Raw genomic sequence first — 27,712 nt, forward strand, 5'->3', positions numbered from 1 at the left:
GGAAAAGTGAAGAGGCTCCAGGAACTAAGCATGATAGCCAGACTTCTTTTAATCAGTAAGAGGTAAAACAAAACCCAAGGAATGTCCCAAAAAGGAAAATAAAAGGGAACAGAAAGTAGGCATTTAGCTAAGATGGATAAAATCTACGCGCATAACCAGGCAGAAGCTTCCTGGGCTTCCTGGGAGAGGTGAGAGGCCGACAGAGACTGGTGAACAGGACACTGTTCCGTCCGGGTCTGCAGTGCAGCAACACCGGGTCAGAGCGAAGGGACTGGGGTGCTGCATCAGAGACGGGGCCAAGAGCTACAAACCCTTGAAACACAGACAGGCCACATTCACGTCAACCTACTGTAGATGAAATTCCTGGGACACCAGGGCCGCAGGCAGGAACAAAGCCCACTCTCAGCTCCAGCACTAGGGTCCTGCAGGATGCTGAGGGGCAGGAAGCCAGGCCTGGCCCTGCGGCCGCTGAGGCTGGAGCACAGAGGGAAGGCTGAGGCGTGAGGTGCTGGTGCCACTGTGGTCCCCGGGTCCCAACCTCCCCTCTGGGGACGCAGTGACTCCCCTGCACGGCTGTGTAGCTGTGGCTCAGAGCCTCCCAGCTGGACACCACGAGGAGCGCCCTGTGTTGGGCCCCGGGGCCACAGCGGCGCCTCCTGGTCCAAACTGAGGGCCCCAAGGTGGCCTGGGCTGAGGGCCAGGTCTCAGAGCCATGCACTGGGCCTGGCCAAGCAAACACAAGACAAAGGACCAAGGCGGAGGCCCAGGGTCCAAGGGGCACGAGAACAGCCTTTTCTAAAAAAAGTAACCACTCAATTTTTTTTCTTTTGAGGCAGGGTCTCACTGCATAGTTCAGGCTGGCCTCAAACCTGCAGTGATCCTCCTGCTTCAGCCTCCTGAGTAAAAATATGTAATTTAAAAGGGATCTCAAGAAGGGCCAGTATGAAGGGCATACACTGAATACTATGGGTCCGGCAGCCTCTGGGTTTGTCACCCTGCTCCTGCGGTCCTAGCACAGAGCAGAGCAGCTGTGCCCCAGGAGTGTACGGTATTCCCGGACCCTAAGGGCTGAACATGACTTTCCCATCGTGAAACATTACTTTTCCTTTTGTTTTTTTTGTTTTGGGTACTGGAGATCGAACTCGGGACCTTGCACTTGCACGGCAGGGCAACGGAAATCCCCAGCTACTTTTCCTTTTGTTTTTAAAACCCCAAAATCGTTCCTGGCTCACATAGGGAGCAGGGAGGATCTGGCCCGCAGCTCCAGCTTGCAGCTCCAAGCATGTGTGCTGTGTGTGGGGCCAGGCACCCAGCAGGCCACCCCCGCACCACCTCCCCAGCCCTCAGAGCCCCACACTGAGTCAAGACACCGACAGACCAGGCCTGGATTTCTCCTAAAGCCAAGGATGGCTGATGACTGAGGACAGTACTGTGCAGGTGCGCATGGGGTGAGTGAACCCAGTTCCCGGTCCAGAGGGCGGGGCCCCTCCACCCTGATGGTGTTGGCAAATGAGGCACTTAGGAACGAGGCGCAGCAGCTGCAGCCATGATGTCACTGACACAGGACTGTGCAGCGCCGAGACAGGAACAGCCGGCAAAACTTGGCTCTGGGAATCACCAGCGGCAGCCACGCTCTGCCCACAGCGTATGTGCCAAGGAGCTGGAGACAGGATCCCGGCTGCATCTGCACTCCGAGAAGGGAACGCTCCCTGCCCTGCGGTGTGCATGGAGCAAAGTCAGACCTGGAAAGCTGAGAGCAGCATCACCAACCATGCCCACCGAGAAGCGAGGCCCAGGCCCCACAGCAAAGGCCCCCCCCTGCACAGGCACCCTCCCAGGCCCCGGAGGTGAACAGAACGCTTCTGCGTGGCCCAGACGCAGCCGGTCACAATGTAGCCAGTCGCCATGAGCGGCTACTGAGCACGGGAACCATGTGGAGCCACAGAGCGACGGATCAGCTGCGCTCCAGATTGGTGGCTGCAGGGTGAGTGGCTGCCCCCGCAGACACACACAGCGCTGCCCCAGGAGGCAACGTAACGGCCTAAACACGTGGTGGAGCCTGCAGGTTTCCGCAGAGGAAGCTGCATCTGGCGAGGATGGTGGGCACGGACAGCAGGGGGGCGTGGGGGAAACAGCCAGTGGGGTGAGCACCAGCACCCCAACGTGAAGGAAAGTGCTCAGGGCCCCTGCCCACCGGAAGGGCCGACACAGGCAAAGGCCTGCTCAGGCCCCAGAGTCAGACACCAGGGCTGAGCTGATGGGGCCTCAGGCTGCCCTCTCCCCAAGAGATGCTGGCCAGCAGGGACAAGGAAAGCCAAGAGCTGCCCCTAGGGCGAAGGTCAGCACCCCAAGGCTGCCCGCCCGGCCCGCGTCTTTTTGTTCTGTCCCCGGCCCCCCGGTGGAGGGCTCTGCCAGCGCTTCCTCTCCTGCTGCTGCTGCAGCCGCTCCTCCTTCCTCTTCAGGTAGGAGCTCATGTTGTCGAAGGTGGCCTTGTAGAGACCCCGGAAGCCGTCCTCCACAGTGCCAGAGCCTGCAATGGGGACAAGAACAGGTGCCAGGCAGGACAGCGACGTTAGAGCCCAGACTCCGAACTCCCAAGAGGCCCTCCCAGGATGGGGCGGGAGCGCGGTGACAGCCCAGCATCCCACATGGACTCAGAAGGGACCCCAGGGACACTCCTGTGACACTGGCTGGCCCCAGACCTGTGATCAGACTGTGGCCAAAGGGCAGGGGCGGGAGTGGGAAACCCAAGAACAAAGGAGTGGCTGCCACCTGTGGGCACCCTGCGTGCTCTCAGAGCCCACCTGTTGGGGATCCTGCACCAGGCGGGAGAACCTGAATTCTCCCCACCAGCCAGGGCAGGGAGGACTGCCCCAGGACAGCAGAGCTGTGCCCAGACTCCGACCACAGAATGGCGGGCTGGTCACGTGCAGCAGCAGTTGGTGACAGCTGCGGGCCTTACGGTCAGCCCGAGGGGCAAGCGCTAGGCACAGCCCAGAGACAGCCTCGGCCGGTCACAGAACTGTCCTGGTCCCCACCGCTGTCCCCGCAGCTCGGCCACTTCCCGGGCTGGCCACGTGGCAGCAGCCCTCCTCCTGCCTTCCCACACTGCACACGGGCACTTCATCTTTGGGTGTCTTGGAATCGGGGGCTGGTGCTGGGCATCGAGAGCTGCACCTGGGGTCCGGTGCGGCCACTCGGCCACCGTGAAGGGGCTGCAGCTGGTGCTGCACCCTCCGCACCTCTCAGAGGACACCCAACCGCCCTGGCCGGGAGCTTGGAAACCAAGCGTAAGTTCAAATCCTCGTGACTCCAGGAGCCCCAGCTTCTAACAGCAGTAGAGCCTGGCTTCCCGAGATCTCTTCCTAGTGGCAACGTCTTTACCTCAAGGGATGCCTGGCTGATGCCCTGTGGCCATCACCACCTCAGTCTCTGCCAGCAGGGCGTGAGGGGACAGACCCTGCAGCTGCCTGGTGAGCGTCTGTGGCCCTGACCGGTGGGCTGATGGGAGGGCTTGCTGCATCCTGTCCACAACACTGTCGGGCCACCTCACGGGCAGCCACCCCGGCCAGGCGACCAGGCCTCGACCTGGCTGAGTGACCCGAGGCCCCGTCCCCACCCTCAGGGCCACAGAGCCCCTTCCCTTACGTGACGCTTCCCACTGAAGTCCCTGCCTGTGGTCCGCTTGGTCCCCAGGCCTCACAAGCGCCCGGGGCTCCCATCTCACCTTCCAACATGGCCCAGCTCCCTCGGAGATGGCCGCAGAGCCTCTGGGACACAGCGCTGTCAGGAACAGGCTGGAGGTGACGAGGGAAGCTGGATCAGAGGCAGCAGACTCCAGAAGTGCCTGCCTCCAAGGCCTCTCCACCCAGAGGAAGACCCGAGGGTTTGGGGGCACCAAGGCGCACGGCAGGGGACTCTCGTAAGGGACTCAAGTCCATATGCTTGCCCGACCCACTGTGACCCCATGAGACAGGCAGAGACATTCCCACGTCAGTGGGGTTCTCGTGCTCCCAGAGCCCCTCCAGGCCCCAGGCACACGGCCAAGCCACTGAGCCTGTCCGCGTGAAGGGCACACCCCTGCCCCACACAGTGCCGCCTCACCGTGCAGACTGTGGGGCAGACGGGGCGTCCCAGGAAGGACCACTGAAGGAGCAGTGCAGGGACAGGTCGGCCCCAGCTCTCTCCACGCCGGCCACCGCCCCTGGGTCAGAGCCCTGGGAGCAGACGCCTTCAGGCTGAAGGGGGTTCAGGGAGCAAGAACACCTCAGCTGCCACCCCAAGCCCAGGCCCAGGACGGCAGGCCTCTGCCTGCCTCACCTGCCACTGTCCGCCCGTGGGCCTCCAGAGCACCAGGGGGGCCTCACGACAGTCCTGCAGGACCCACAGCCCCTGCGCCTCCTCAAACGCGATGTCCCACACTCGCTTCGGGAACCTCAGCTGCTGTCTGAACGCCAGCTGCCGTTGGCAGACAATGAACTGGAACACGAAGACCACCGGAAGGCTTCCCAGGAGAGAGAGGACGATCACCACAGCGACGGAGCCCGCGGGAGGACGGCACAGCCCTCAGGCAGCCCCAACCCTGCCCTCCCGGGGAGGCACTGGGCGTGATCACCACAGAAGGCCGGGTTGCACAGGACCCACAGCGCCCCAGCCCAGGCTCACCAGTCACACAGAAGTGCCACACAGCTCTCCTGGGCCCAGAACACGATCCGGGACACGGCAAACCTCTGCAGGGAAACGCAGCTGCTCGCTGGCACTGCCTGTGCCCGTCACAGAGAGCAGGTGGCCCACAGGCGATCAGCGAGCAGGGCAGGGGAGGGGGACAGTGGCTGTCACCCCACCCCACCACACTGAGGCAGAGAGCAGAGCCTGTGACCCCAGCCACCCTCCAGGGCCTGGCAGTGCCTCAAAAGGCAGGGCAGGTGGAGCACATGGGACACAGAGGGGCACGCAGGGATGATGACGCCAGACACGGCTGCGCTGTTTCAAAGGAAGGAAGCCCTTGGCGGTCCCGTGCCTCAAAGCATGGAAGGAGAGGCCCAGCACTTGCTGTATTCCCTGCCGGCCTGCAGAGGAAAGGATGCAGGCCACGGGACACAGCAGGCTGGGTGGCCCTGTCCCCGCCTGCTGACAAAGCCCATGCCTGGGTTTTGTTGGCTGCTAAACAAACACCATCATTTTTCCCGCTTCCAAGTGGAATTCGAGGCCTTTCTGTAAACTAGATGTGGAAATGCAAATAAGGCCAGGTATAAATTACTTCCAGCCTGTGTTACCAGGCACCTTCTGAACATGAGAACTGTGCACTTTTCTCCCAAGCTAGACATCTACACTGACAGCCAAGAAGTGTTTCGGATGGCTATATAGTTTCCCCACACCCAAGCACCCAGAGAGGCACCCAGAGAGGCGTCCTTCGAGCCCCGGGGCCCGAGCAGTGTGTGGCTACCTTGTGGCCCCAGGGCTCCGCTGGCTCCTGCAGACTGGCCAGGTCACAGCATTGCAGCTGGCGGCCGCTGGGGTAGTCCCAGAGCCTCAGGGTGCAGTCCTGCACAGAGAGATAGGTTAGCACATGGGGCCTCAGGGGCCCCAGAGGCAGGAAGGCACCTGGGACAAGAGGTACAGGACACCGATGGTGGCCAGGTCTGGTCACCAGAAGTTACCCCAGTTGACAGCCATGCCACCACCATGAATGTAAGGCTCTCATGAAGACACAAAACGTCCAGAAAACAGACAACTCCACAGCAAAATAAACACAGGATCCAAGGCAGCCAGACTGTCACGCGCTAGGAGGTCAAAGTGCACACACAGATGTTCACATACTTCAGTGGTCATAGCGTGTGCATGAGGAGAAATGCTATAAGCACTCGCACGCGTGCACACACACAGATACCTCAACAATCATGCACTCGCACGGGGAGAAAGGTGCAGGGCCGATGAGCGTGTGGCATTTGTGCCACTGCACTGGTTAAGAATGGGTGACCACAGCAAGTCGCTTTGCCAACAGCCAGAATGTCGGAGATTCAAGAAACCACCACAGGTACTTGGGCCTCGCTTGATGCACCAGACATAATTCCAAGTGTGGGACAATGATCGTTCCAGTGCTGCTTAATGAACCTGCACACACAGAGTGGAACAGTGGGTGTCCCCGGGGCAAAGGATGAGCCCTTGCTAAGCGGGTGCACCAGGCCCACAGCCGCCTCCAAGACTTGCTTCTGCCTGAGCCTAAGAGAGTGCATGGGCCAAGGGCATCGTAAATGCCCGGGGGAAAAGCTGGCCTCGTCTTGGTCACAGAAGAGACAAAAGCGGGCAAGGAAACCATCAGGAGGAGGTGGGAGGCCTGAGCCCCAGCTCCCAAGAACAAGAACCCCCCTGAGCTTGTGACGAAGTGCTTAGGTTAACAACAGCGCTGTGCTTAAATCACTCAATAAAATTAAAACCCACAGAAAGCTGGAAGATAAAGTTGAGGCAATCTCCCAAGAAGCAGTACACAGAGTGAAAATATAAGGAAATGGAGCACGAGAAAATCAGAGTTTAAGCAATTCAGTAACAGACTGATCAAGCTCTAGAAAAAGTAGCAGGAAGTGCAGCAAGCAAGGGAAGAAAAGTTCCCCAGGACAGAGGCCTCTGAGGACCCAGGGCAGAGCCACCAGCAACATGTCCAGACTCCCAGGGTCCCCAACAGCCTCAGTGTGCAGCAGGGGAGGGGGAGAGGAGACCCCGAACATCTCCAGCTACATTCGAAGATCCCATGCCAAGGGAGGACCTGACAGGAGGGTGGAGGACAGAGCAAACGAAAACCAGGTAGAGGAAACAGCAGGGGATACTGTCAGGACCGCACCAGGGGCTAGGGTGAGCTCGGGGCCAAGCACTTGCCTGCACGCATGAGGCCCACAAAATCAGAACAAAACGGCCGCAAACTGATGACCTGGAATCTAGGGTAGATTAAAGGGATTTCCAGAAAGAGAAGGCCCAAAGACCAGGCGCTCTCTGTACCTCCTGAAAAGCTACCGGAAGACACGGGAGCCACCCAAACGAGGCGGTCCCTGTAGAGACAGGGCCTTGGGAGTCTGCTCTGTGCCCGGTGAGGGAGCGGCCCAGGGACCCCGCCACACCGCTTCCTTCCCGCTACGTCCACGCTACGTCCACGTGGGGCACAGTGCTGAGGGGCAGGAGACTGAGCTCAAGGAAGCAGGGAGCTGCCAGGGCTGGAGCCAGGGAGGCACAGCCGGGTGCAGTCAGCAGCAGCATCCAGGCACCACCACCCCAGGCCACAGCCACAGAAGACAAGGGGCCGGGGCTAGGCTCTGAGCAGAATGGAGACAGCCCTACAACCGTCCTCAGAGGAGTCCCCGACTACTGGGGCCAAGGCCTCCAGACCCAACCTCTGTGGCCGGGAAGCGTCCTCATGATCCGCTGCCCCACACGTCCCCTGCCTCCGCGCCACCCGCCAGACCAGGGGTCAGCAGGGGCCTCCCTGCCAACTATTCACACGGTCACCCACTCCGTCCATGCGCTCACAGAGCAGGGCACACGGGCACCCCGTACACAGCACACACCCCACATGCTCACACACACACATATTAGGCACACCCACGCATACACACTCATATACACACACGCATGTGCGCACACACAAGCCTGAGTGAATGGCTGTGGCCAGGGAGTGAGCCCCAGGCAGCTCTAAGAGTCGGGACACAGACACCTCCTACTGGACACCACTGACCAGCAGGGATGCATGACCGGGAAGCATACTGCCAGATACCGGGGTGGCTCCCTGAGGGTGCCTCCACCCCCACACAGCAAGCGCACTCACCCCGGAGGAGGACAGCAGCAGCTCCGGATGGCCAGGCACCACCAAGATGCGGCTCACAAACCTGCAGGACGAGAGGCGAGGGTCAGCCCGGCTGTGGGGTACAGCATCCACCTCAGGAAGGGGCCTCCGCGGGCCACCATCAGCCAGGACTGGGGAGAGCTGCACAGGGACCGGGAGACGGCTCCAGATGGGGCAACACACATGTCACAGCAAGGACCCCAACAAGGAGACGACTTCTAACCGAAGGCAGGGCTGGCTGAGGTCCCCAGAGCTCGCTGCCCCTACCTGCGATGCCTGCACAGAAGGTGGGGGACATCGGCCCCTGGATGAGCCTCAGGGGACAGAGCGGAGGGGACGCAGCCCCACCACAGGACGCAGACCAGCCCAGCGCCAGGGCCCTGGGGACCCGCAGGGACCTGTCTACACTGAGCCCAGCTCGCCTGGACTCAGCCTGTGTCAGCCACCAAGAAAACACAGCAGCCTAGCTCCCGGGGCTACCAGGCCCCCGGCAACCGCCGGGCTGAGGAACCTGCTTCCCTAACTTCAGCGCAGCGGCCCCGGGTGATCGCTGATGCACAGCGCCAAGCAGGCTGGCCAGGTGCCCTGGGCCCCCACCACTCACACTGCCCAGCAGGGCATGGGGCTCTGACTTCAGGTCCTCGGGAGAGAAAGATGCAGACCACGTCCAGGGCAGGTGCGGCCCGGCTCACTCACACCAGAGGCACAGGCTGCCTTCAGGAAAGGGCGGAAATCAGTTTCCGAGGGTTTGAAAGTAAACAGTCGGCTGCAACTCGTTTGTGCCGTCCCCAAGGAGCGGACTAATCCAGCGCCAAGTGCAGACCCAGCCACAGCAAGATACTGCATTCAGAACGGCCAGGGTGCAGGGCGCAGGGTGAACGGGTGTCTGTGTGCTGTCACAGGCTCAAGGGGACGAGGGCCCCAGTGTGACCTAGGATGAGATCCAGGCGGGCTGGATGCCTCACAGAAAAACCAGAGAAACAGGCGAAATGAACCAGGCCTGTTACAGGGCAGGGCAGAGCTCAGTGGCAGTGTGTGCTTCCTAATCAGAAGGTCCTGGGTTCTACACACACACACACACACACAGGCACACATGTGTGAAAAAAGTAGCAAATTTTGACAGTTTCTACTTAGTTCAATATATCCATGTTAAAAGGCCCAGTGTGGCAGTGCAACCTGCAATCCCAGCACTCAGGAGGCTGAGGCAGGAGGATCACCAGCAGTTTGAGGCCAGCCTGAACTACACAGTGAAACCCTGACTTAATGTCCAGGGCCTTTCCCTAGAGGGGTGGCCGGAAAGCCCCCAAGCGAGCAGCCAGCATCAGGGGGAAAGCTGAGGCGGCAAGGGAGGGCAGTCCCCAGGAAGAGGACTGGTGAGCAGAAGCAGCATGCGCAAAGGCCTGAGACAGAGTACACGCTTGGCGGTGAAACCCAGGGAGGGCCTCCGGGTCACAAGTGCTCCAGAGCTGGGTAGAACAACTAAGCCCACCTCAAAGGCGACCACCAGGGGCACAGGCAGCAACAGCAACCTTCCTGAAGGGGACTCATCCCACACAACCCGGCAAGCAGGAGCAGGCTCGAAATGGAACTGCAGTCTCCAGCTATTTCCACTGCGTCAGAGCATTTCCACATCCCCGGCAGCACACTGAGCACTGCTCCCCTCTGCACTGTCATTAGCCTCTGGCCAGGGAACAGCGCACTCTGCAGAATGCCTGCATCGCCCGCCCTGCCCCAGAGCTGCTGTGCACCAGGAGCTGGCGGCTGGCCAAGAAGACCCGCTCCCAGCAGCAAGGGCAGGGGCAGGCCCGTGTCTGCACTCACTCCGTGTGGCCCAGGCAGAAGGACTCGATGCAGTGGGGTGCTGCGGCCCAGCTGACACGAATCTTCTCATCCCGGTCGGCAGTGAGCACGAAGCGGTCGTCAGGACTCAGCGCCTGCGGAAGCAGCGGCAGAAAAAGCAAGGAGCTCGGAGGCTTCTCCAGGATACAGGAGCACCCCATGCCTCCCAGAGTCCCCTGAGAGAGGCAGGGCTGCTTCCCTCCCCCTGCAGTGCTGACACTGAGGCCCTGGGGTGACTCCCGAGCGTCCCCAGCCGGGACTCTGCAGCTCAGCTGAGGGCCAGAGCCGCTCCGCCCCTCCTCACCAGGTCACTGCCCCCCATGAGCCCCACATCCAGGCAGTCACCGAGCTCTGGTGTGTGTCCCTCCATCTCCTCCCCACTGTCCCCACAGGGGTCCGCCCCGAGCCTGCACTGCGGCTCCAGACCTCAGCCTCACTGGGCTTTGGGTGCTGTGGCCGTATGCCTGTGACGCCACAGGGCTGGGTGTGGGCAGGACTGATGAGGACGGCCCTGGGGACAGCACAGGCTCAGGCCGGCTCAGGCCTGCTCCGCCCTGCGGTCCCCGCCCCAGTGCAGCTGCCCACCAGGTACAGAACCCCGAGGCCTCCCGACTCGTCCTCCCGCACCTGCCACCCACCAGCCTTGCCCCAGCTGCGTGCCCGCACTCCTGCTCCAGAAGAGCCCTGCACCTGCCCGGCCTCTGCTGGCCCACGAGGGTGTCCCCCACATACCACGTCCAGCAGCATGGACAGGTGCCCGAGCTCCAGCCTGCCACAGGCGTGCGGCCCCAGCACCGAGAAGGAGTAGACGTCTCCAGACTTGTCGGCCACCAGCACCCTCTCCTCAGAGGCCGTGAAGGTCAGGGCCGTGCACCGCCTCACCACGGGCCTGCAGGGCCAGAGATGTCCCGTCAGTGTCGGGGTGACACGGGTCCTCCACAGCCCTTGAGCCCCAGAAGGCCCCGCCTCCGACATCGATGTCCTGACGGCAAGAGGGCACTGCAGCTGCTGTCCCTCACTCCCGACAGACTCAGCGGCTGCTTGGGAGTCCACGCCTCACCGCGAAGTGGGCTCTGTGCGTGCTCTGCCCAGCACGTTGGGGCGGGCGAGGCCGGGCCGGGGGCTCCATGAGTGGGTTTGGTGCAGGTCAGCACCTCTCTCTTCCAGCTACGGGCGATGGCACCAAAAGTGATCACGTGACGCCAAGCGTGCCCCAGTGGCACTGGTCGTTACCTGGTCCCAGGAGTACAAACAAACCGTTTCCGCTGCAGAGGGTCACAAGGCAGCGACACGACAAATTCTAGCACAGGCATCAAGCACCAAATGACAACTACTGGGACGAGACGAATGCATCAAGACTCATCCAGTACCCAGCTCCAAGAGTTCCAAAGCAGTCGAGTGCTGGGGTCTGGCTGTGCATGAGTGTCTGATGCAGGTCTGCCGGCTCTGCGGCACGCTGGAGCCCGCTATCATGGCACGCAGGACGCGGCCCCGACCCCGACCCCGGAAGCTCTGCGGTGCGTCTGAGAGTGGACGAGGGACAGCTTCACAGACACTGCATGTGCTGGGCCACCCTCAGGGACGCGAGAGGTTGCCAGGAGGCCAGGGGGTGGGAGAGAGTTCCGCCAGCTCCACCACGTGGCACCAGGAATGCCGCACATGGGGCCAGGGGCTCCTGCCCGTGCCTGGGAGGAGAAGGAACAGCAAGGCCAGCAGGGACTCCCACCCTCACCAGGTCCCTGACCCGGGGTCCAAGGCCTCCACGTCTACACACTGGCTCAGTAAGCAACAAAGCTGCTGTGGCCCTCGGGAACCAGCCGGGACCCCCACCGGCTCTCGGTCACTGTTCAGAGTGTGGGATGCTACGCTCGTGGGCAGGTTTTATGCCTGCATGTCTCATTTTACCTGGACGCTCCTCCAAACACTGCCTGGTGTGCACACTTTGACACTGGCCCCCTACTTACACAGAGCAGCCACCCTGCTCTCTTTCCCACCCAAGGAGGGGCAGCTGACACCGAGCAGCTCACTGGCTGGACTGCCAGACGTCAGCCCAAGTCGGTGCCTACGCTGGAAGAAGTGCGTGGCCAACACAGGACCCAGGCAGACAGAGGACAGCAGAGCAAAGCGACGGCCTGGAGGCGGCCACATCACATCTCTGCCACAGCAGCTGGACCTCGGGGACCGCTCCTCCCTTCCTCCTCCTGCTCCAGCCGCAGGTGGGAGAGCCATGGGGCAGATGCAGAGGAAACAGTGACAACAGAAAGACAACAGGCTCCGGGCAGGGCTGATCAGGATTTGCAAGCAGCCATGCTTGGCCAGCGATGCAGCAAACGGGCTGACTTCACAGCAGAGCAAACACTGTGGAGGCCGGAAGGGGCTGCTGCCCCGGGACACGGTGTGTGTGGCACAGGAGCCTACCCACTGCCCCCGGGCCCTGCACAGCTGGCACCCTCATCTCACCCTGTCTTGTACCAGCTGGGAGAGGCCAGCTCCTCAGATTAAATTCGTCCCCGGCGGAAGCCAGGGTGCAGTGGGTGTGGCATCAGGGCATAAGGGGGTCAGGGTGCAGGGTGGGCAGGTCATCAGGCTGCACAGTGTGGAGGCCGAAAGCCCCCAGAGGCGGAGGCAGGGCCCCACTCAACCTCAGACCTTGGGATCAGTGCTACCCTTCCGCCACTGAGGTGCTAGGCTCATGGCCACCGCCCCACAGGACAGAGGAACAAGGGCTGTTCCCCACCCGAGGGCCGGCCCACTATAGCCACCCTGCTGAGCGGGGCCAGGGCACTAAGGGTGTCGGGTGCCACTCGTATGCTGGCCCAGCTCCCAAACTCCTGCACCCAGCAGCTGGACTCAGACCAAACCCAGCTCTGACTTCCGGGCTCCGTCTTCTGGGTGCCCTACTGCTCTCCTATGAGCGACTTCACAGGTAAGATCACGCCCTCCCAAGAGCACACAGCAAATATGAAGGTATCATTGACCACCCTGCGTCCTCTTCTTTGGTCTGGGGACCCTGATCTCAGTTCCAAGGGAGACCAGGGTCTCCTGACTGCCCTGGCCTCGTTGCTCCAAACTGCCACACTGGAAAGCAACTGTCAGTCACACCTCCATCGTGGCTGTGCCTCAGAACTCCCAAAGTTAGGACAGAAAGTGGTAGCATACTGCAAACACTCACTGGACAGAGCAGGGCTCTGCTCCCAGCTCAAGGGAGTCCTAGGCAGCACAATGCCCTGGTCCTCTGAGTAACACCAACCGTGGGCACACGCAACCCCTGAAGTGGAGCCACATAGCAGGTGGGTCCTGGAGAAGGCCGAACAGATCCCCAAAGGTCTGGACCCCCAGTAGGTAGACAGATGAGGCACATGGCAGCCCCCATGGTGACCACCCCTGGCCACCCGGCACCCTGCCCACTGCACACTCACATGGATATATCCACTCCCACCCACCTGACCATCCACACAAGCAGCTCCCGCATCCCGACCAGACTAATGCCTCCCCTCTCTCCTGCACCATCGTTCCTCTAGGCCCAAACCCCCCTGACGAGACTCTCCACGAGAGAGAAGGGTAGGAGCTGCACTCCAGCCACACTGGGTTTTCAGTGGACGGAAAGGGAGAGACTTGAGGAACTGCCAAGAGCTGAGGAGGAAGGTGCTAGCACAGGCACCTACTGCCCTGGAGTTTCATCCAGAGGACAAGGAAGTGACACACCTGCGGCTGCGCTCAGGGAGACCACGGAGGAAGAGGAGACCCCCAAGCCCAAAGGCGGCCGAGCAGCAGCACAGAGCAAGGCCGGGTTCATCAGCCCCACCAGCGCTGGTGCTGCCACACCCACCGCAGACCAGGATACCGTCCTCGGATTTCCGGGCTGGGCCGTGACATCGCACTTGATGTGAATGTGTCCTACAGTTACCTGGCTGGGGTCCACTTAAAACCCAGACAGAAGGCTGGGGATGTGGCTGCGTGGCAGAGTGTGTCCTAGGATAGCCAGGGCCCTGGGTTCAATCCCCAGCACTGCCAAATAAAAGACAAAACATAAAATCCAAAAGCAAACAGCTAAAGGGAAAAACTGCCCAGCACCAGCCACTGTTCTCTGCCACCTTTCCACTCTGCCCAGCCTGAGTTTCATTACCACACGATGCTTTCGAAAGACACAGCACCGCCCAGGTTGGCCCCATGAGCAGGATGAGGGACGGGCGAGTTCGTACACAGCCCAGGGTCTGCACAGCCCACAGGCCTGGGTGGCACCCGCGGAGTGCTGCCCCTAAGTGATGCCATCTGACAAGCCTGACGACCTATGGAGGCACCCAGCTCTCGAGCCTTTCTGTCCTCTGCCATCAGACCATGCTGGACGCGGGGGCACGGACCAGATCTCTTGGAGGGCAGTCAGAGCCCACAGAGTGCCGGGCGCTGGCTGCCCGCTGAGGTGCAGGGGCAACGGGGGCAGGCTGGCTGCTCACGCCCCACTCAAGTTCAGAGTGAGCAGCACGCCCATGCTGACACAACGCAACACTGCCCTGCCAGCTGGGACTCCCCCACACTGCTCACCGTGACAGGCCTCATGACCACGTGACACCTGAAGAGCAGGACGAGCGTGGGCCCGGCCACCTCTGCCACCAGCTCTCCGCATGGGCACACCTCCGAGGGGCAGCGTACAGACCTTGCCTCGGGCCTCATCACCTGGAGGTGGGCTCTAGGGAAAATAAGGCCCGGGCCCGCTGCACAGTCTAACAAGGTGATCCACGATGTGGGGCGCTCCTGGACACTGCCCAGGCATCCCCTTCCTGGAGGGCAGATCTGTGTCTCTTCACCGTCCTGGGTGAGTTCCGCAAGTCCTTCTTGTGAACTGGTGAACCCGAGGGGCCCTGGGACCCCGAACCTGCAGCTGGAGTCAGAAGGGAGGGGAACCTGGGGACTGCTGCCTCCAGCGCACACACCCCTGGGCAAATTTCCAGACAGAGCGGAGAAAGAGGTGCCAGAAACAGGTTCACCAGGACACCGGCAACAACCTAACTTTCCCACAGCAAGGGTGACACGGTGTGGGGGGACAGAGGACACACTGCTGCACGCAGAGCACACAGAGCAACCTGCACACACGTGACAATGCGCGAACCCCGGGGGCCACACCCTGTGCCCGTGACCAGGCTCACTGGGTGGGGAGACCCAGGGTACTTTTCTGGGTCTCAGTTTATAGTTCTCTGCGATTTTCAATTTTCTGTATCAACCAAAATCAAAGGAGAAAAATGGGAAAATCGATGTGGTGGGACTCCCTGTCCTCCAGGACAGACCCAACTGAGGACTTGGCTTCATGACCTAACTTACTCATTTACCAACGCTCAGAGAGAACCTTGGCTATAAGGTCCCACAAGGCCTGAACCGCGGCTCAGCATGCGAATCACACACCTGTCCGTCTGGGTCATAAATGTCCCCAAGGCCATGCTCAGAAGGTCTGGTCCCCAGCTTGTGGTGCAATGCAACAGGGTGGTGGCGGGACCCTACAGAGATGGAGCCCAGCAGGATAACCGGGTCACCAGATGCCCCTGAAGGGGCCCTGGAGCCCTGGCCCCTCCTCTCTGCTTCCTGGCTGCCACAGAACCAGCAGCTGAGCTCCACTACACACTCCTGCCAAGAGGCCCTGGCTCAGCACTGACCCAAAAGCAATGGTGGCAGCTGCCCAGGGACTCTGAAACTGTGAGCCAGGACGGTGCTTCTCTGACACAGTTACTGTGACAGAAAGCTGAGAAATGCACCAATACAAAGGGGCCCTTGAAATCAGTAAAAAAGAGAAACCACCTCCAACTGAAAAAAGAAATGCAACAAAAGCTCACAAAATACAAATGACTCTTAAGTATAGACAAAGTTGGGCTGGGGATTTAGCTCAGTGGTTCCACCACCTGCCTCGCAAGTGCAAAGTCTCAAGTTCGATCCCCAGTACCAAAAAAAAATAGACAAAGTTGGCCAGCCTCATTCATAAAAAGAGAAGTATGAGATACTATTTTTCTTCCATCAGACGCCTAAGAGTGTAAGATTTCATAAGACTTTGATGAGGTGGTCTACGAGGAGAAAGAGGCACTTTCCAATTTTATTCCTGTCATGTTTGCAGCCCTGGAGATTGAACCCAGGGCCTCGTGCGTACCAGGGAGAGCTCTGTCTGACCCACATCCCAGCCCCAAGAGGCACTTTGTACTCTGAAAGGACAGCTACTCACGACCTACCCCAATTACCAATGTGACTGGTATTGCATCCGGAGGGGTCTCTCCTACAGGTCCACGCACAGATGGGAAATGTCACATCCATGTGTGAACATTCACTGCAGTGCTTTTGGAAATGGCAAAACAGAATATACGAGAGACGGGGATAGTTAACAAAATCACACGGCACTGCAGCCCCTGCCCCTGCCCCTCACCGGTCTATGGCCTGTGCTGAGATCCACCCCCTCTTCCCAGGCCACATCCGCCTCCCTTTAGCTCTCCTCCAAAGCAACCTCCAGTCCAGGCCTCCTCTCCCGTAGGATCCCTGCCCAGGCCCGAAGGCCAGTCAGAGAGGTCTGCGGCACATTCACAGTTCTGCCAGAGAGGCCTGTGCCTAGCTGTGCCTGGCTGCCCCTAGCGCGGCCTCAAGTCTGGCAGCACCAAAACGCAGCACAACAAAATCACAGGTCTCAGGCAGTGGCAGAGCTCGGCAGTGGAGCCCGTGCCCAGCCAGCAGGAGCCCTAGAGTCAGTAAATCGCCTACCACCAGCGCCAGCGCACGCTGAGCGACTAAGCCTGGGGTCACAGGTGACCAGGCGCCTGTGCACCTCAGCCACCTCAGCAGACAAATTCCCACCAGATTCCTTCAGATCATTTGACCTTAGAATCTGATGGAGCCTCGAAAAAAACCTTAGCAACCACTGTCAGGAAGGCAGGAGTAACTGTTACAAACTGAACAGCGCCCCACCCTCCCCAAACTCACAGGTTCACCGTGCTTCGGGAGGACCTTTACAGAGCCGGCACAGACCGGACGGGGCCAGGACCAGTCTGACAGCATCGCACACAGACACTGCAGCAGCGGACCTCGGATGTCCAGCCTGCAGGGGTCCGGTGGGGGACTCGGGTCAGAAACCCCAAGGCCGCCTTGCCGGATTCACCTCTGGTCCTAAAGAGACTTCACCTGGTCCACATCCCACCTGACGCACCAGTGCGTCAGCTACCTTGGCGAGAGGATGCCTTCTAGGCCTCTGAAGGTCAGGATGACGTGAGCTCACTGTGGACAGGTGGACACAGTGCTTTCGCATCATCAGACACATGGTGACACACTTTAAGTCACTCTCCTACTAGCTCAGGCCCATGAGGAGGAGTCTGGGGTGTCACTGCACATCCTTGATTTGTCCTGTGGTTTCCCCACCATGTGCATCTTTCACCCATCTAATACCCAAGAACAGACTCATGCCAAAGACAGAAGCAACGCCATGAGACTTTACTTCGACTCTGACTGGAAGAGGGCAGCACCGGTCCTCTTGCTTCTTTTTTTTTTTTTTTTTTTTTTTTTAATATGAACGCAAATTTTATTCAAGAGATATTTAAAAAGAGGTGAATTCTAACAAAGTTTACGAGTTAGCCACCCTACAGTAAAGAGTAAAAGTGGTTACCATTTATGACACATTAATTCCAACTAAACATTTCTGAATAAAGCTATAATGATTTGAGTCATTTAACTTTTGCTAATAAGGCTCTCGAATTGTGTTCAGAAACTGACAGCACACACATGACCCTCTTAGATAAAGGAGGTACCAAGGGTTTCACTTCAGGCTGAGTCCCTCTAAGTACTTAGGGTTTGTAACTTGAGACTGAATATTAGTATTATATGAATTCAACTTGAATCACCTTCACTATAATGTTTATCTACCAGTCATTTTCTAGAATTAGGTAAATGTTTATTGACTTTATGATGTTCTCAAATTATACAATTATATATGGTAGTCTCGAAAATATTCAAGGTCTTAGTTTGTAATTTCTCTTCAATGGAATCTAAGTTAATGAATATTAAAGCAACTGTAGCTTTCTTCTAAAAATTATTTGTTATAGTACAGATCACATTCTATTTCATAATTCTGATAGAGAATCTGTTTTCTGGTAATAAGCAAGAATTTAGGATGATTCAGTCCTTGGAAAATCTTCTTTTTAGTACTGGGGATCAAACTCAGGTCCTTGTGCTTGCATAGCAGGCAGTGAAACCACTGAGCTAAATCCCCGGCCCAATCCTTGGAAAATCTTAATGGTAGTCACTCACTAAAGTCAGTCACTCCTAGAGTCAAAAACACTCAGAAATTGCTATCATTGACTGAGTTTCTGGTTTTTAGTTGTTTCTATTTTTGCTGGTTATTGCTTTAGTTGGTAACATCTAGATTTAAAACATAAGAGCATTTCCATTAAGTCTAAGGTCAAATACTACAAAATTTATACAGAAGACAGACTCATAGAGGCTATAAAGTTGATGTTTTAAGTAACTCACCCTTGAAATGGGTGCAGAATTTTTAGAGGATATTCAGTAACATTTTACTCAAAAAACAAATGCCCCAACTTTTCAGAGTGTTCCCATTCTTCACTAGGATACTGAGCAGCTTAACATCTTTGCTATAAAAACCAACCACTCTTGAACAAAAATGAAAAAGGAAACCAATAAAGAACATATTTTTTTTCACAGTTAACAATAAATTAAAGTGCAATAAGTGTTCGAGTAGGGCACGTATTTTAAAAACTACATGTGACGATTACACTGAGCTAGTTGAAGAGTATCAGACCTTTTAAATCAGTATTAAAGATGTAAAACAAAAACTACATGTGACTATTTGGCACAGGTCATCTCTTAAAGGCTCTTCGAGGGTCCCTGCCACTACTTACTGTGGTCATGACTGTTTGATTATTAGCTGCTGCTGGGAGTTGTGGACTGACAGGTCCTCGGCCACTGCTTCTACCAGTATAGGAAAACCGGTATCTCCTTGATTCAGGGCCAGCTGGAACACCACTGCCCACTCGTCCAAAGGTACCTGTACCAGTATTACTATTTGTGGGATTCATCTTCTGTTCACTGTGGGCCCCTTTGCTCAGCTGTCCTCAATAACCTGGGTTGGGCTCCCTGAAATCTGGCACTTCTGAATAAACCATGCAGAATCTTTACACCCCTAGAGAGGACGGTTCCTCCAGGCCAGGGTGGAGATCTCAGCAGGGTAGCAGTGTATGGAAGCTCCCATTGCGGATGCCTGCTCCGTACCTAGATCCCCAATTTTCTGAAGCTCACCTCCCCTTCCAGTATAAAGTGTCAGGCACCCTTTCCACATGGACGCATACCCTCTGGTCAACCGAATGATATCCCCAGGCTGTATAAGACCTCCGATCTCATCCCACGAAGGAACAGGGATGCGGCCCGTTTTATCCGCCACTGTGCACCATCTCACTTCACGGCCCTCTTTGGCTTTGGTCACGCGTCTTACCTCCAGCACAATAAGGATGACATTTACGTTTTTCTGTCCGGGTTTAATGTCCTTTATGAAAACAGGCAGGTCGCCGAGCCCGTTCATAGCGAGGCAGGTGTGGGGACTGGGCGGGGCCGGGGGCCGGGAAGGCCGAGGGGTGAAGGCGCTTACTGGGGAGCCCAAGGGAAAACCACCTCAGGAGAAAAACGCGAAGCACTCGCCCAGCAACCCCGCTCCCAGTGAGGACGGTGAGCGGATAAAGGTTCAAAAACAAGGCAGTGAGGGCACACGTCTGTGCCGGCCCGTCACACACACACTCGGGAGCGCGCCACATCCCGGGCCGGGAAGGCGCCGACTGTCACAGCCGCTCGGGAGCGAAGACAGAGCAGCCGCACGCCCCGAGTCTCAAACACCGCCTGCCAAACGCGCCCCAGTGCCAGTGGGACGTCGGGTCCTCAGCTTCTAATGCCACCTGGGATTTGGCTTTTTACCCTCCTCTTAGAAAACACCATGAAATAAAAGTCTACACAGCTCAGGTGGTGAAATTCCTTAACCTCGGTAGTTCAAGCATTGTGATGTCCGTGTTTATCTCTGATGGTCCAGAAACAGCTAAGCCACCCAGCTTCAGGGGGAAGATGAGGGGCCGAAGCAGGATCCTGCTGTGTCCACTTCAGTATCACAGAACAACCAGAACCAGAACCCCGTGGCACACACTGCTAACATGCATTAGATTATCAGGGCGAAAATAAATGCAAATCTGACCAGGTACAATGACGCACACCTGTAACCCCAGCTGCTCTGGAGGCTGAGGCAGGAGGACGGTAAGCAAATGCAAGGCTGGGCAACAAAACACGACCTTGTCTCAAATAAAAAAGGCTGGGGATGTAGCTCAAGACAAGGCCCCAGGTTCAACCCACAGTATTAGAAAAAAAGAACAAAGAAAAGAGGAGAGGAATACATAAAGCAGAGCATTTGCAGGACTTCACTGGGTAAGAGGAACACAGGCCCAGAGCGCATTACTGACCTCCCCTCCACACCTGGCTCCCGTCCTTGATCTCCCCCACAGAAAGATGTGCACTCAGCCCCACCACACCGAGCAGACTGGCCCGAGTCAGCCTTGCCACGCTCACAGGCTGCTAGGAGGATTCAGTGAGTTCATACAGACAACGTGCTGGAATCCGTGTCTGGCATCTAGCTGGGACTTGTGTTAGTTGCTTATCACTACGGTTACTGTCACTACTGCTACTAACATGCAAGTACAAGGTGTGCACAGGACATCTTAAGGGTTCAACGTTAGCATTTCATACCTGACACTCAGACATTGCCATGGTTTTGTACGGAAAAGAATCAGACGCTTACTGTCATCAGTTAAAGCAAAATAGCTGCCGGACTTGGAGAAGGTGGACGCCAGAATCGTGTCAGTGCCCTGGTCCACGGGCTGTCCGTCCTCCCTAGGAGAAAAGGAAACAGTGCGGCCTCACCTGAGGAAGGACAGCTTTGTTCCTCGATGGCCGGCCTTGTCTGCAGGAGACCGCAATACTGATTGTGCCCAAAGCAGGCTGTAGGCAGTGCAGGCGGTGAGGAGCTGTCCCCACAGTTGGCTTATCTGAAGAAGTGAGTCTGGCTGAAGCCTAGGTGTGGAGGTCAGAGTAACTCACACCCAAATTCTGTTCCCACAACTAAAACCTTAATGAAAGACAATGTTCTAATTATAACCATATACTTTGTCTATTCTGTTTCTAATTTGAGAATGCTTTGTCTTTTCCTTTACAAGCCTTATCTCCATTAGTTTCCAGGGAAACTGTATGAGGATTCGCAGGTAGTTCACCTTTACCCCAATTGAGGACCAATAAAAATCAGTGGCTTGGGCCAGGGATTTAGCTCAGTGGTTTCGCCACTTGCTGCGCAAGCACAGGGAACTGAGTTCAATCCCCGGTACCAAAACAAAACAAAACAAAACAAAAACCCAGTGGCTTGGACTGGCCAGCGCCTTTTGCTAAAGTAGCACTAGCCATCCTAATTCCCCAATTTGTCTCTCTTCATTCTGTCTTTCAGTTTTTTCTCAGGCTTGCATCATACACGGAGCAGGAGACTGGAGCCTACTGCAGAGGTTTCCTGTAACCTTTCAGGGATTTCCAGTACTTGTCAATGTAGTGGGCAGAAGCAGAAAAGGGATAAGCAGTTGGTGCAGCCAGAATATAAAGACATTATGAGGACGCTGGGAGATTCAAAAAAGCAGCTCTAGCTTCACAAAGGTAAAACCTAACTAAACAGAGAATGCCAGCAAACATGGTAGAAGCCAAAGCACTAGACGACAGATCTGGGAAATCATACAACTCACCCTTCATGGGCAAAACTAATCCAAGATCACAGGCAGGGATCAAATCATATTAAAAATAACAAGAGAAGGGGCCAGGGATTTAGCTCAGTGGTTCCACTGCCTGCCTTGCAAGCACAAGGTCCTGAGTTCAATCCCCAGGACCAAAAAAAAAAAACAAGAGACGTGAGCCACAAGACCAATTACACTTAAGAAAACCACCACATGAAATCATCGCATGGTCTGCTTTTATCTTTCAATTACCCAAAGTTACACTTGCCTTCAGTGTATTTCAGATGTTCATTATCACCTCAAGGAACCAAGGATGGTTACTGACAGAAACTAAATGATGTGGAAAAGTCCTAAATACTCTCAGTCCCTAACTTAAAAGCTACTTTCAAATTTCTTTCCTGAGGTAGAACTTAGTGACCCACACCACAGGTGACAGAAATTAAGAATTCATCAAGACAATTACTTCCTGCTCCCCAGTCCCATCGATCAAACTGCTGGGCCCTGCGGGTGCCTCCCCACAATCTTACCCTTTATTCTCTTGCGCCTTCTTTTCTGCAGCACTGCAATCATACGTGAAGAGGCTGTCATCATCACTAAAAGCAAAATAACAGAATGAACACTTTGTTAATAAAAATGCTGGTCTAAAAATAGTTTTGTGTCTTTTTGAAAAAAATCACAATGGAGAGTATGTAAGATTAAGCAACAGAGTGACTTTTTTTAGTTGTGATAAATCAAGTGGCCTTCTTAAACTTACATATGTTAAGAATTACGTTCTTCATGTGATGAGACATTTATTTGCAGCACTTTAAAAAATATGAAATAGCTTACATGGTTTGCCCTCTAGGAATCTTGTTAAGGACGTTAAAATACAATTCTTGAGCTGCTAACCATCAGCTCTTAATCAGCTCTCGCCATCAGTGTTTAGAGGTACAACATTTTGATGTTTTGATAACCATAGAATTCAGTTTCAGCAACTGAAAGCATAATCTGACCCCATCATTAAAAACGTCACTTAGGGCCTGAGGATTTAGCTCAGTGGTTTCGCCGTCTGCTGCACCAGGGCAAGGACCTGAGTTCGATCCCCGGTACCAAAAAAAAAAAAAGTCACTTAGTCCTATAATGTGATTGTCTTTTACCATTTGCTGTACATTGCAGTATTCAAGTTTGTCCTCGTAGCACAAAGATGAGTAATAATCGCTGAAAGATTAAATTCTTAAAAGTTTTTTCATTTGTTTCTAAATGAACTTATTTTGAGGAAGGTGATTTTTGAGTCAGAGGCCTTAAATGTATCCTGTATAAGCAACATAACTTAAGTCTAAAGTGAAACATTTCATTTGAATAAGCTAGTTTATTAATTAAGTATGTTTTCTTATTAAGCATTATACTATTTCAGCATGGTTTATCCAACACAAAAAGAATACAGAACTTCTGGTCGTGGGAATGTTCTGTTTTTTCTTCCCCAAAAATAAGCTAGCGTTTTGTTTACACTGCTTTGAATATTTGACTTGGATAAAACCATTACCTTGATCTGAATTGTGTCTTGATTTCTACGCATTTAAAGGAGGTTGATAATCTCCTGAGGTATTTTAGAGTAGAAGAAAGGAGGAGTAGGAAAATTAAGTAGCACTAAAAAGGAAGAGATTGTTGAATGGATACATTCCTACTCATAAACTGCTTTTCTCAACAATTTTCAACTGATGCCTTTTCCTTGGTTTCTTGGCACAGAATGTAACAGGGCCTTAGGTGAGAAAGCTTGTTAAAGACCATGAGTATAAGCATTTTGCTGTGATGCCCTTTAATATATCTGTTTTTAGAACAGCTAACCTACGTGTAGGAGTTTAGGAATGGTGGAAGTAGGATTTACTTATGTTATAAAGTAAGCAGCTTAACCTCAGAAAAGTTTAGAATTTCTAATAGATTGCTTGAGTCTGACTTTATAAGCTTATAGTTAAGGGCCGGAGATTTAGCTCAGTGGTTCCATCGCCTGCCTTGCAAGCGCAAGGACCCAAGTTCAATCCCTGGTACCAAAAAACGAAACAAACAAACAAACAAAAATAAGTTTATAGTTAATTATAACCCTTATGTAACTTAAAGCAGGGGTCCCCAGCCCCCCAGGCCACGGACTGGTACCACCCCATGACCTGTTAGGAACTGGGTCTCACAGCAGAGGATGCAAGCAAAGCATTGTCTGTAGTTATACCCACTCCTGGGTGCTGCCCTGAGCTCCACTTCCTGCCAGGTCAGCTGTAGATTAGAATCTCTTAGGAACATGAGCCCTGTTCTGTGAACCGTGCATGTGAGGGGTCTGGGTTGCACGCTCCTTTGAATCAACCCCAACACCATCTCCATTCCCCCAATCCAAAGAAAAATTGCCTTCTGTGAAACGGCACTGGTGCCAAAAGGGTTGGAGATCACTGACTGAAAGGACTGCAGAACCCAATTCTCAGTTGTCCAGTTCACATTATTGCCATTCAGTGCTTGAGTTGTTTACAGGAAATACATACTTAGCAAAGAAATTTTTTCCTTTAAGAAATCCAAACTCAGCTTAAAACACCTGTCAAAAAGGAGAATAACGATAGTCTTTTGTACCAGCAGTAATGCAACAGAAGCTGAGGTTCCTGAACAAAGAAAACCACAAGCAAAAACTCAAACTTAGAGCTTTCAAACATAACTTCAAAAAGCAGTATGGAAGAGCAAAACAGAACAAAGCTGTTTTTCTTGGCAGAAGAAAATTCTTAATGAAGATGGACAGGGTTTTGAAAACGTTCCTTTGTTTACCATCATTTTTTTCAAAGCTAATGCACTGCTGCTACCTGGAAGAGATCTGATTTCATTTTGTATAATTCCTGATTTTGCCATTGTCATTAAGCTGAATTGATTTTATTTATGAGGTGTATGATTTTAAATAACTAAATGCTGTATGGAGTGACTTGTTTTAAAGGAATAAATGAAGTGAAAACAAAAAAAAATAAATGAAATAAAAATGCTGGTTTCCTTTTCCCTTGAAACAAAAATATGTATATACTCATTAAATTGTAGGTCTTATGCATGACAAAAAAGAAAACTGTCTAAGTACAACATTTCAGAGAAGAGTTAAGGAGCTTTATTTGCTTAACCTCATTGGGTAAAATCAGACACCATCGGCATGGTTCTGTCCAAAGAAAATCAGATCAGCATGGTGGCACATGCCTATAACCCCAGCACTGAGGGGGAAGCTGAGGCAAGAAGATCTCGGGGAGTTTTAGGCCAGCCTGGGCTACATACCAAGACACTGTCTCAAAAAACCAAAAACAAAAATACAAAGAAAATCTGTTCAGTAAAAGAACGTGGGAGGGGAGGCAGGGATAAAAAAAAGGAATGAAAGAAAACCTTAACAGGAATTATTGCTACTCTTTCAAGTACTGAAAGTGAACACAGCTGGGCGTGGTGGTGCATGCCTAGAATCCCAGTACTTGGGAGGCTGAGGCAGGAAGATGCTGTGAGTTCAAGGCCAACTTGAACTACATAGTGAGACCCTGTCTCAAAAATGAATAAACTACAGAAGGGCCAGGGATTTAGCTCAGTGGTGCTGCGGCTCACAAGCACAAGGTCCCGAGTTTGATCCCAGGTACCAAAAAAACCAAAAACAAAAACAAAAATAAATAAATACAACATGGTTATAAAACAATATGTTGATACTGTTGAGTTTTCTACAGGATTCTGCACCCAAATGTAAAACCATTACTGGTTCACAAAGATGCTTATCTACGTGAAAAATCTCCCATGAGCCCACTCTTGCCCATGTAGGAATCATCCATCTTCCCTATTAGACCCTAAGCCAATGATGGCGAACATCCTAGAGCTCTGGGTTTTTTGTTTGTTTGTTTTGGTACCAGCGATCGAACTCAGGTCCTTGCGCTTGAGCAGCAGGCGGCGAAACCACTGAGCTAAATCCTTGGCCCTTAGGGTTTTCAATGATACAAATAGCCCCCTGTGGCACGGAGCCACAGATTCACCACCACTGCCCTAAGCTATCCTCTGTTTTTCTCATCCCCAGGCACATGGAAGCTATCCTGTACGTGACAGTTAACCTATGGCACATGTGCCACAGCAGGTTGTTTATATCACTGAAAGCTCTAAAAGGTTCGCCATCACTGGCGACTGCACTCGATGCTTTTCGCGGGGGAACACTGAAACTGTGGAGAGAAGTCTTTGCTACCCCTGAAATCAGTCCAAAAACAGACTGAGGCAAGCAGATGGTGTCTAACGTACCCACGGTTCAGTGGGACATGTATTTGGGGCTGTTAAGTCTCTAAAACAAAACAATCTGGAATATGTGACAGGTTTGTAAATTGTGAGGTCTGTATTTAATACCGGACAGACTGTACAGTGTACGTTTAACACACATGTCATCTACTTCAAGTATGGAAGAATCAAAACTACCCTGGGAAAGGAAACAAGCGGCGGAAAATGACCACCACTAATTGCCCCCGCACCTACGTTTCTAAATCAAGCGTATTCGATTCGTTTTTTTGTGGTTTTTTTTTGGTACCAGGTATCGAACTCAGGACCTTGCGAATGCGAGGCAGGCGGGGCCACCACTGAGCTAACACTAAGGCAAGAGAATGAAATTACAGAAAGCAAAGGCAGAGTGTGGAGGACGATAGAGAGGTGCGGGCTGCGGGACGTGAGCGCATCCCAGGTATGGAGTCCTCTTATTACCCCAGCGCTGACCGCCAATTAGGACCGAGTGGGTGGACACAGGTCTGAAAGGAGGGGCAAGCACAACCCGAAGGGGAGAGAGAGGTGGCAAGGGGCGCGCTTGGGTACGGGGAGTGTCGGCGGACAGTGACCCCGCCTCATCCGCAACGCCCAAAGCGGGGCCGAGCAGCGTTGCCCCACGAAACCCGGCCCCTGCGGTAGCCGCGCAGCCGCCACAGAGCCCGGAAGTCCAGAAGTGTCCCATCGCTGCCCTGGCGAGAGCAACGCAACCCGCAGTCCAGGGGACGAGCAGTCCCACCACGCTGCGGGGCCAGAGCAGGCTGACAGCTGCGGCAGATTTCCCGGGGGCACCCAGATCTAACGGTGAGGAATCGGGGTCTCCAGGGCCGACGCGCACCCGCAGCTCCCAGCCCGGGGGCCCCTCACCTGATCGCAGTGGAGGTGGCCAGGAATCGACTGCCTCCCCGCACCACCAGCGCCTGCCCGCACAACGCCAGCCCCGCGGAACTTGCCATGGACTCTCCCTACCCGACACCACCCACGTGCGCGCCCAGCGCCTCTTCCGGTCGGCGCGGGCCGGTGACGTCACACGCAGTGCCGCCCGGTGACGTACGCCCGCCGCGCTGCCTGCTGAAACCCTGACGTGCGCGTGCGCAGAAGGTGCGGTCTCCCCGCACTCGGAGACCTTCCAGTTCCCGGCGATTGTAGGCAGAATCCGCTTCGCGCGTGGCAGCGAGCTCTAGCCTGTGTTCATTTTCTTCCACACTGGGTAGGGCCGGTCCTGGGACTTCGTGCTGGGCAGAGCACCCCGTGCCCACTTGGTGCTGACAAATGTCCTTCAAGAAATGGTTCTCGGGAACACCAGGGCCCAGGATGTGGCCACGGGCGTGGGTATCACTGGTGGGGTCGAGGCTGAGGTCGCTGGAAGCGCACCTACTTCCCTCCGCACTCAGACGAGCCCGGAAGAGACCTGGAAGTGATGTGTTTCAGCCCCACTGGTGGTTATTCTCCATTGTTCTGACGCAGTGGTGGCATAGTCGGGGAACAAGCAGAACGCGGGGCTCTTCACTGGTTCTCATTTAAAAATGATTTGTAGGCCGGGGAATGTACCTCAGTGGCGCTGTGCCTGCCTGGCAAGCACAAGGTCCTGAGTTTGATCCCCGGCCCCCGCCGCAAAAAAACAAGATTTGTGTTTTTTTCTGGGACAGTCAGGGACTTAAAAGTCATTTTTGCTGTGAACCAGGACTCTTCAATACATTTTTGTTTGTTTTGTTTTTGAGGCAGAGTCTGGCCATGCAGTCCAGGCTGGCCTTGAACTCATGGCAATCGTCCTGCCTCAGCCTCACAAGTGCTGGGATTACAGGCATGTGCCACCATGCCCGGCCAGTATGTTACTAAAAGCAGAACAAACCTTGACTTTTATTTTGTATCCTTTGTTGCTGTAAGTCTTGGGCCAAATTCCTTATCAGCTCCTCATAGGTGTATGTTGATTGAGAGAGTGTCTGTCTAGGAGCTGACCTGACAGGGTTGATTAGTCCTGAATTTACAGGATCGCATTCCCTTT

General features: G+C 54.7%; 1 protein-coding gene and 1 pseudogene across 1 annotated transcript; both read right to left on the bottom strand.

Annotated features, from left to right (window-relative positions):
* Positions 1-31: 31 nt before the first annotated feature.
* On the bottom strand, positions 32-26,739 carry Wdr4 (WDR4 tRNA N7-guanosine methyltransferase non-catalytic subunit). The gene is made up of 11 exons (XM_004842431.3): positions 26,575-26,739; positions 21,975-22,040; positions 20,426-20,569; positions 10,403-10,559; positions 9,653-9,765; positions 7,814-7,874; positions 5,447-5,545; positions 4,666-4,730; positions 4,321-4,504; positions 3,728-3,797; positions 32-2,530 (listed from the first exon to the last, which is right to left on the bottom strand). Exons 1-11 carry the CDS (start codon positions 26,661-26,663, stop codon positions 2,340-2,342), a joined length of 1,239 nt encoding a protein of 412 aa, XP_004842488.2. The 5' UTR covers positions 26,664-26,739; the 3' UTR covers positions 32-2,339.
* Positions 17,167-20,431, bottom strand: LOC106009222 (SOSS complex subunit B2-like; annotated as a pseudogene).
* Positions 26,740-27,712: the final 973 nt, after the last annotated feature.

This window comes from Heterocephalus glaber, unplaced genomic scaffold, assembly GCF_053883595.1.
Source record: "Heterocephalus glaber isolate CG9 unplaced genomic scaffold, H.glaber_assembly_v1.0 deba00000122, whole genome shotgun sequence".
Classification (NCBI taxonomy): domain Eukaryota; kingdom Metazoa; phylum Chordata; class Mammalia; order Rodentia; family Bathyergidae; genus Heterocephalus; species Heterocephalus glaber.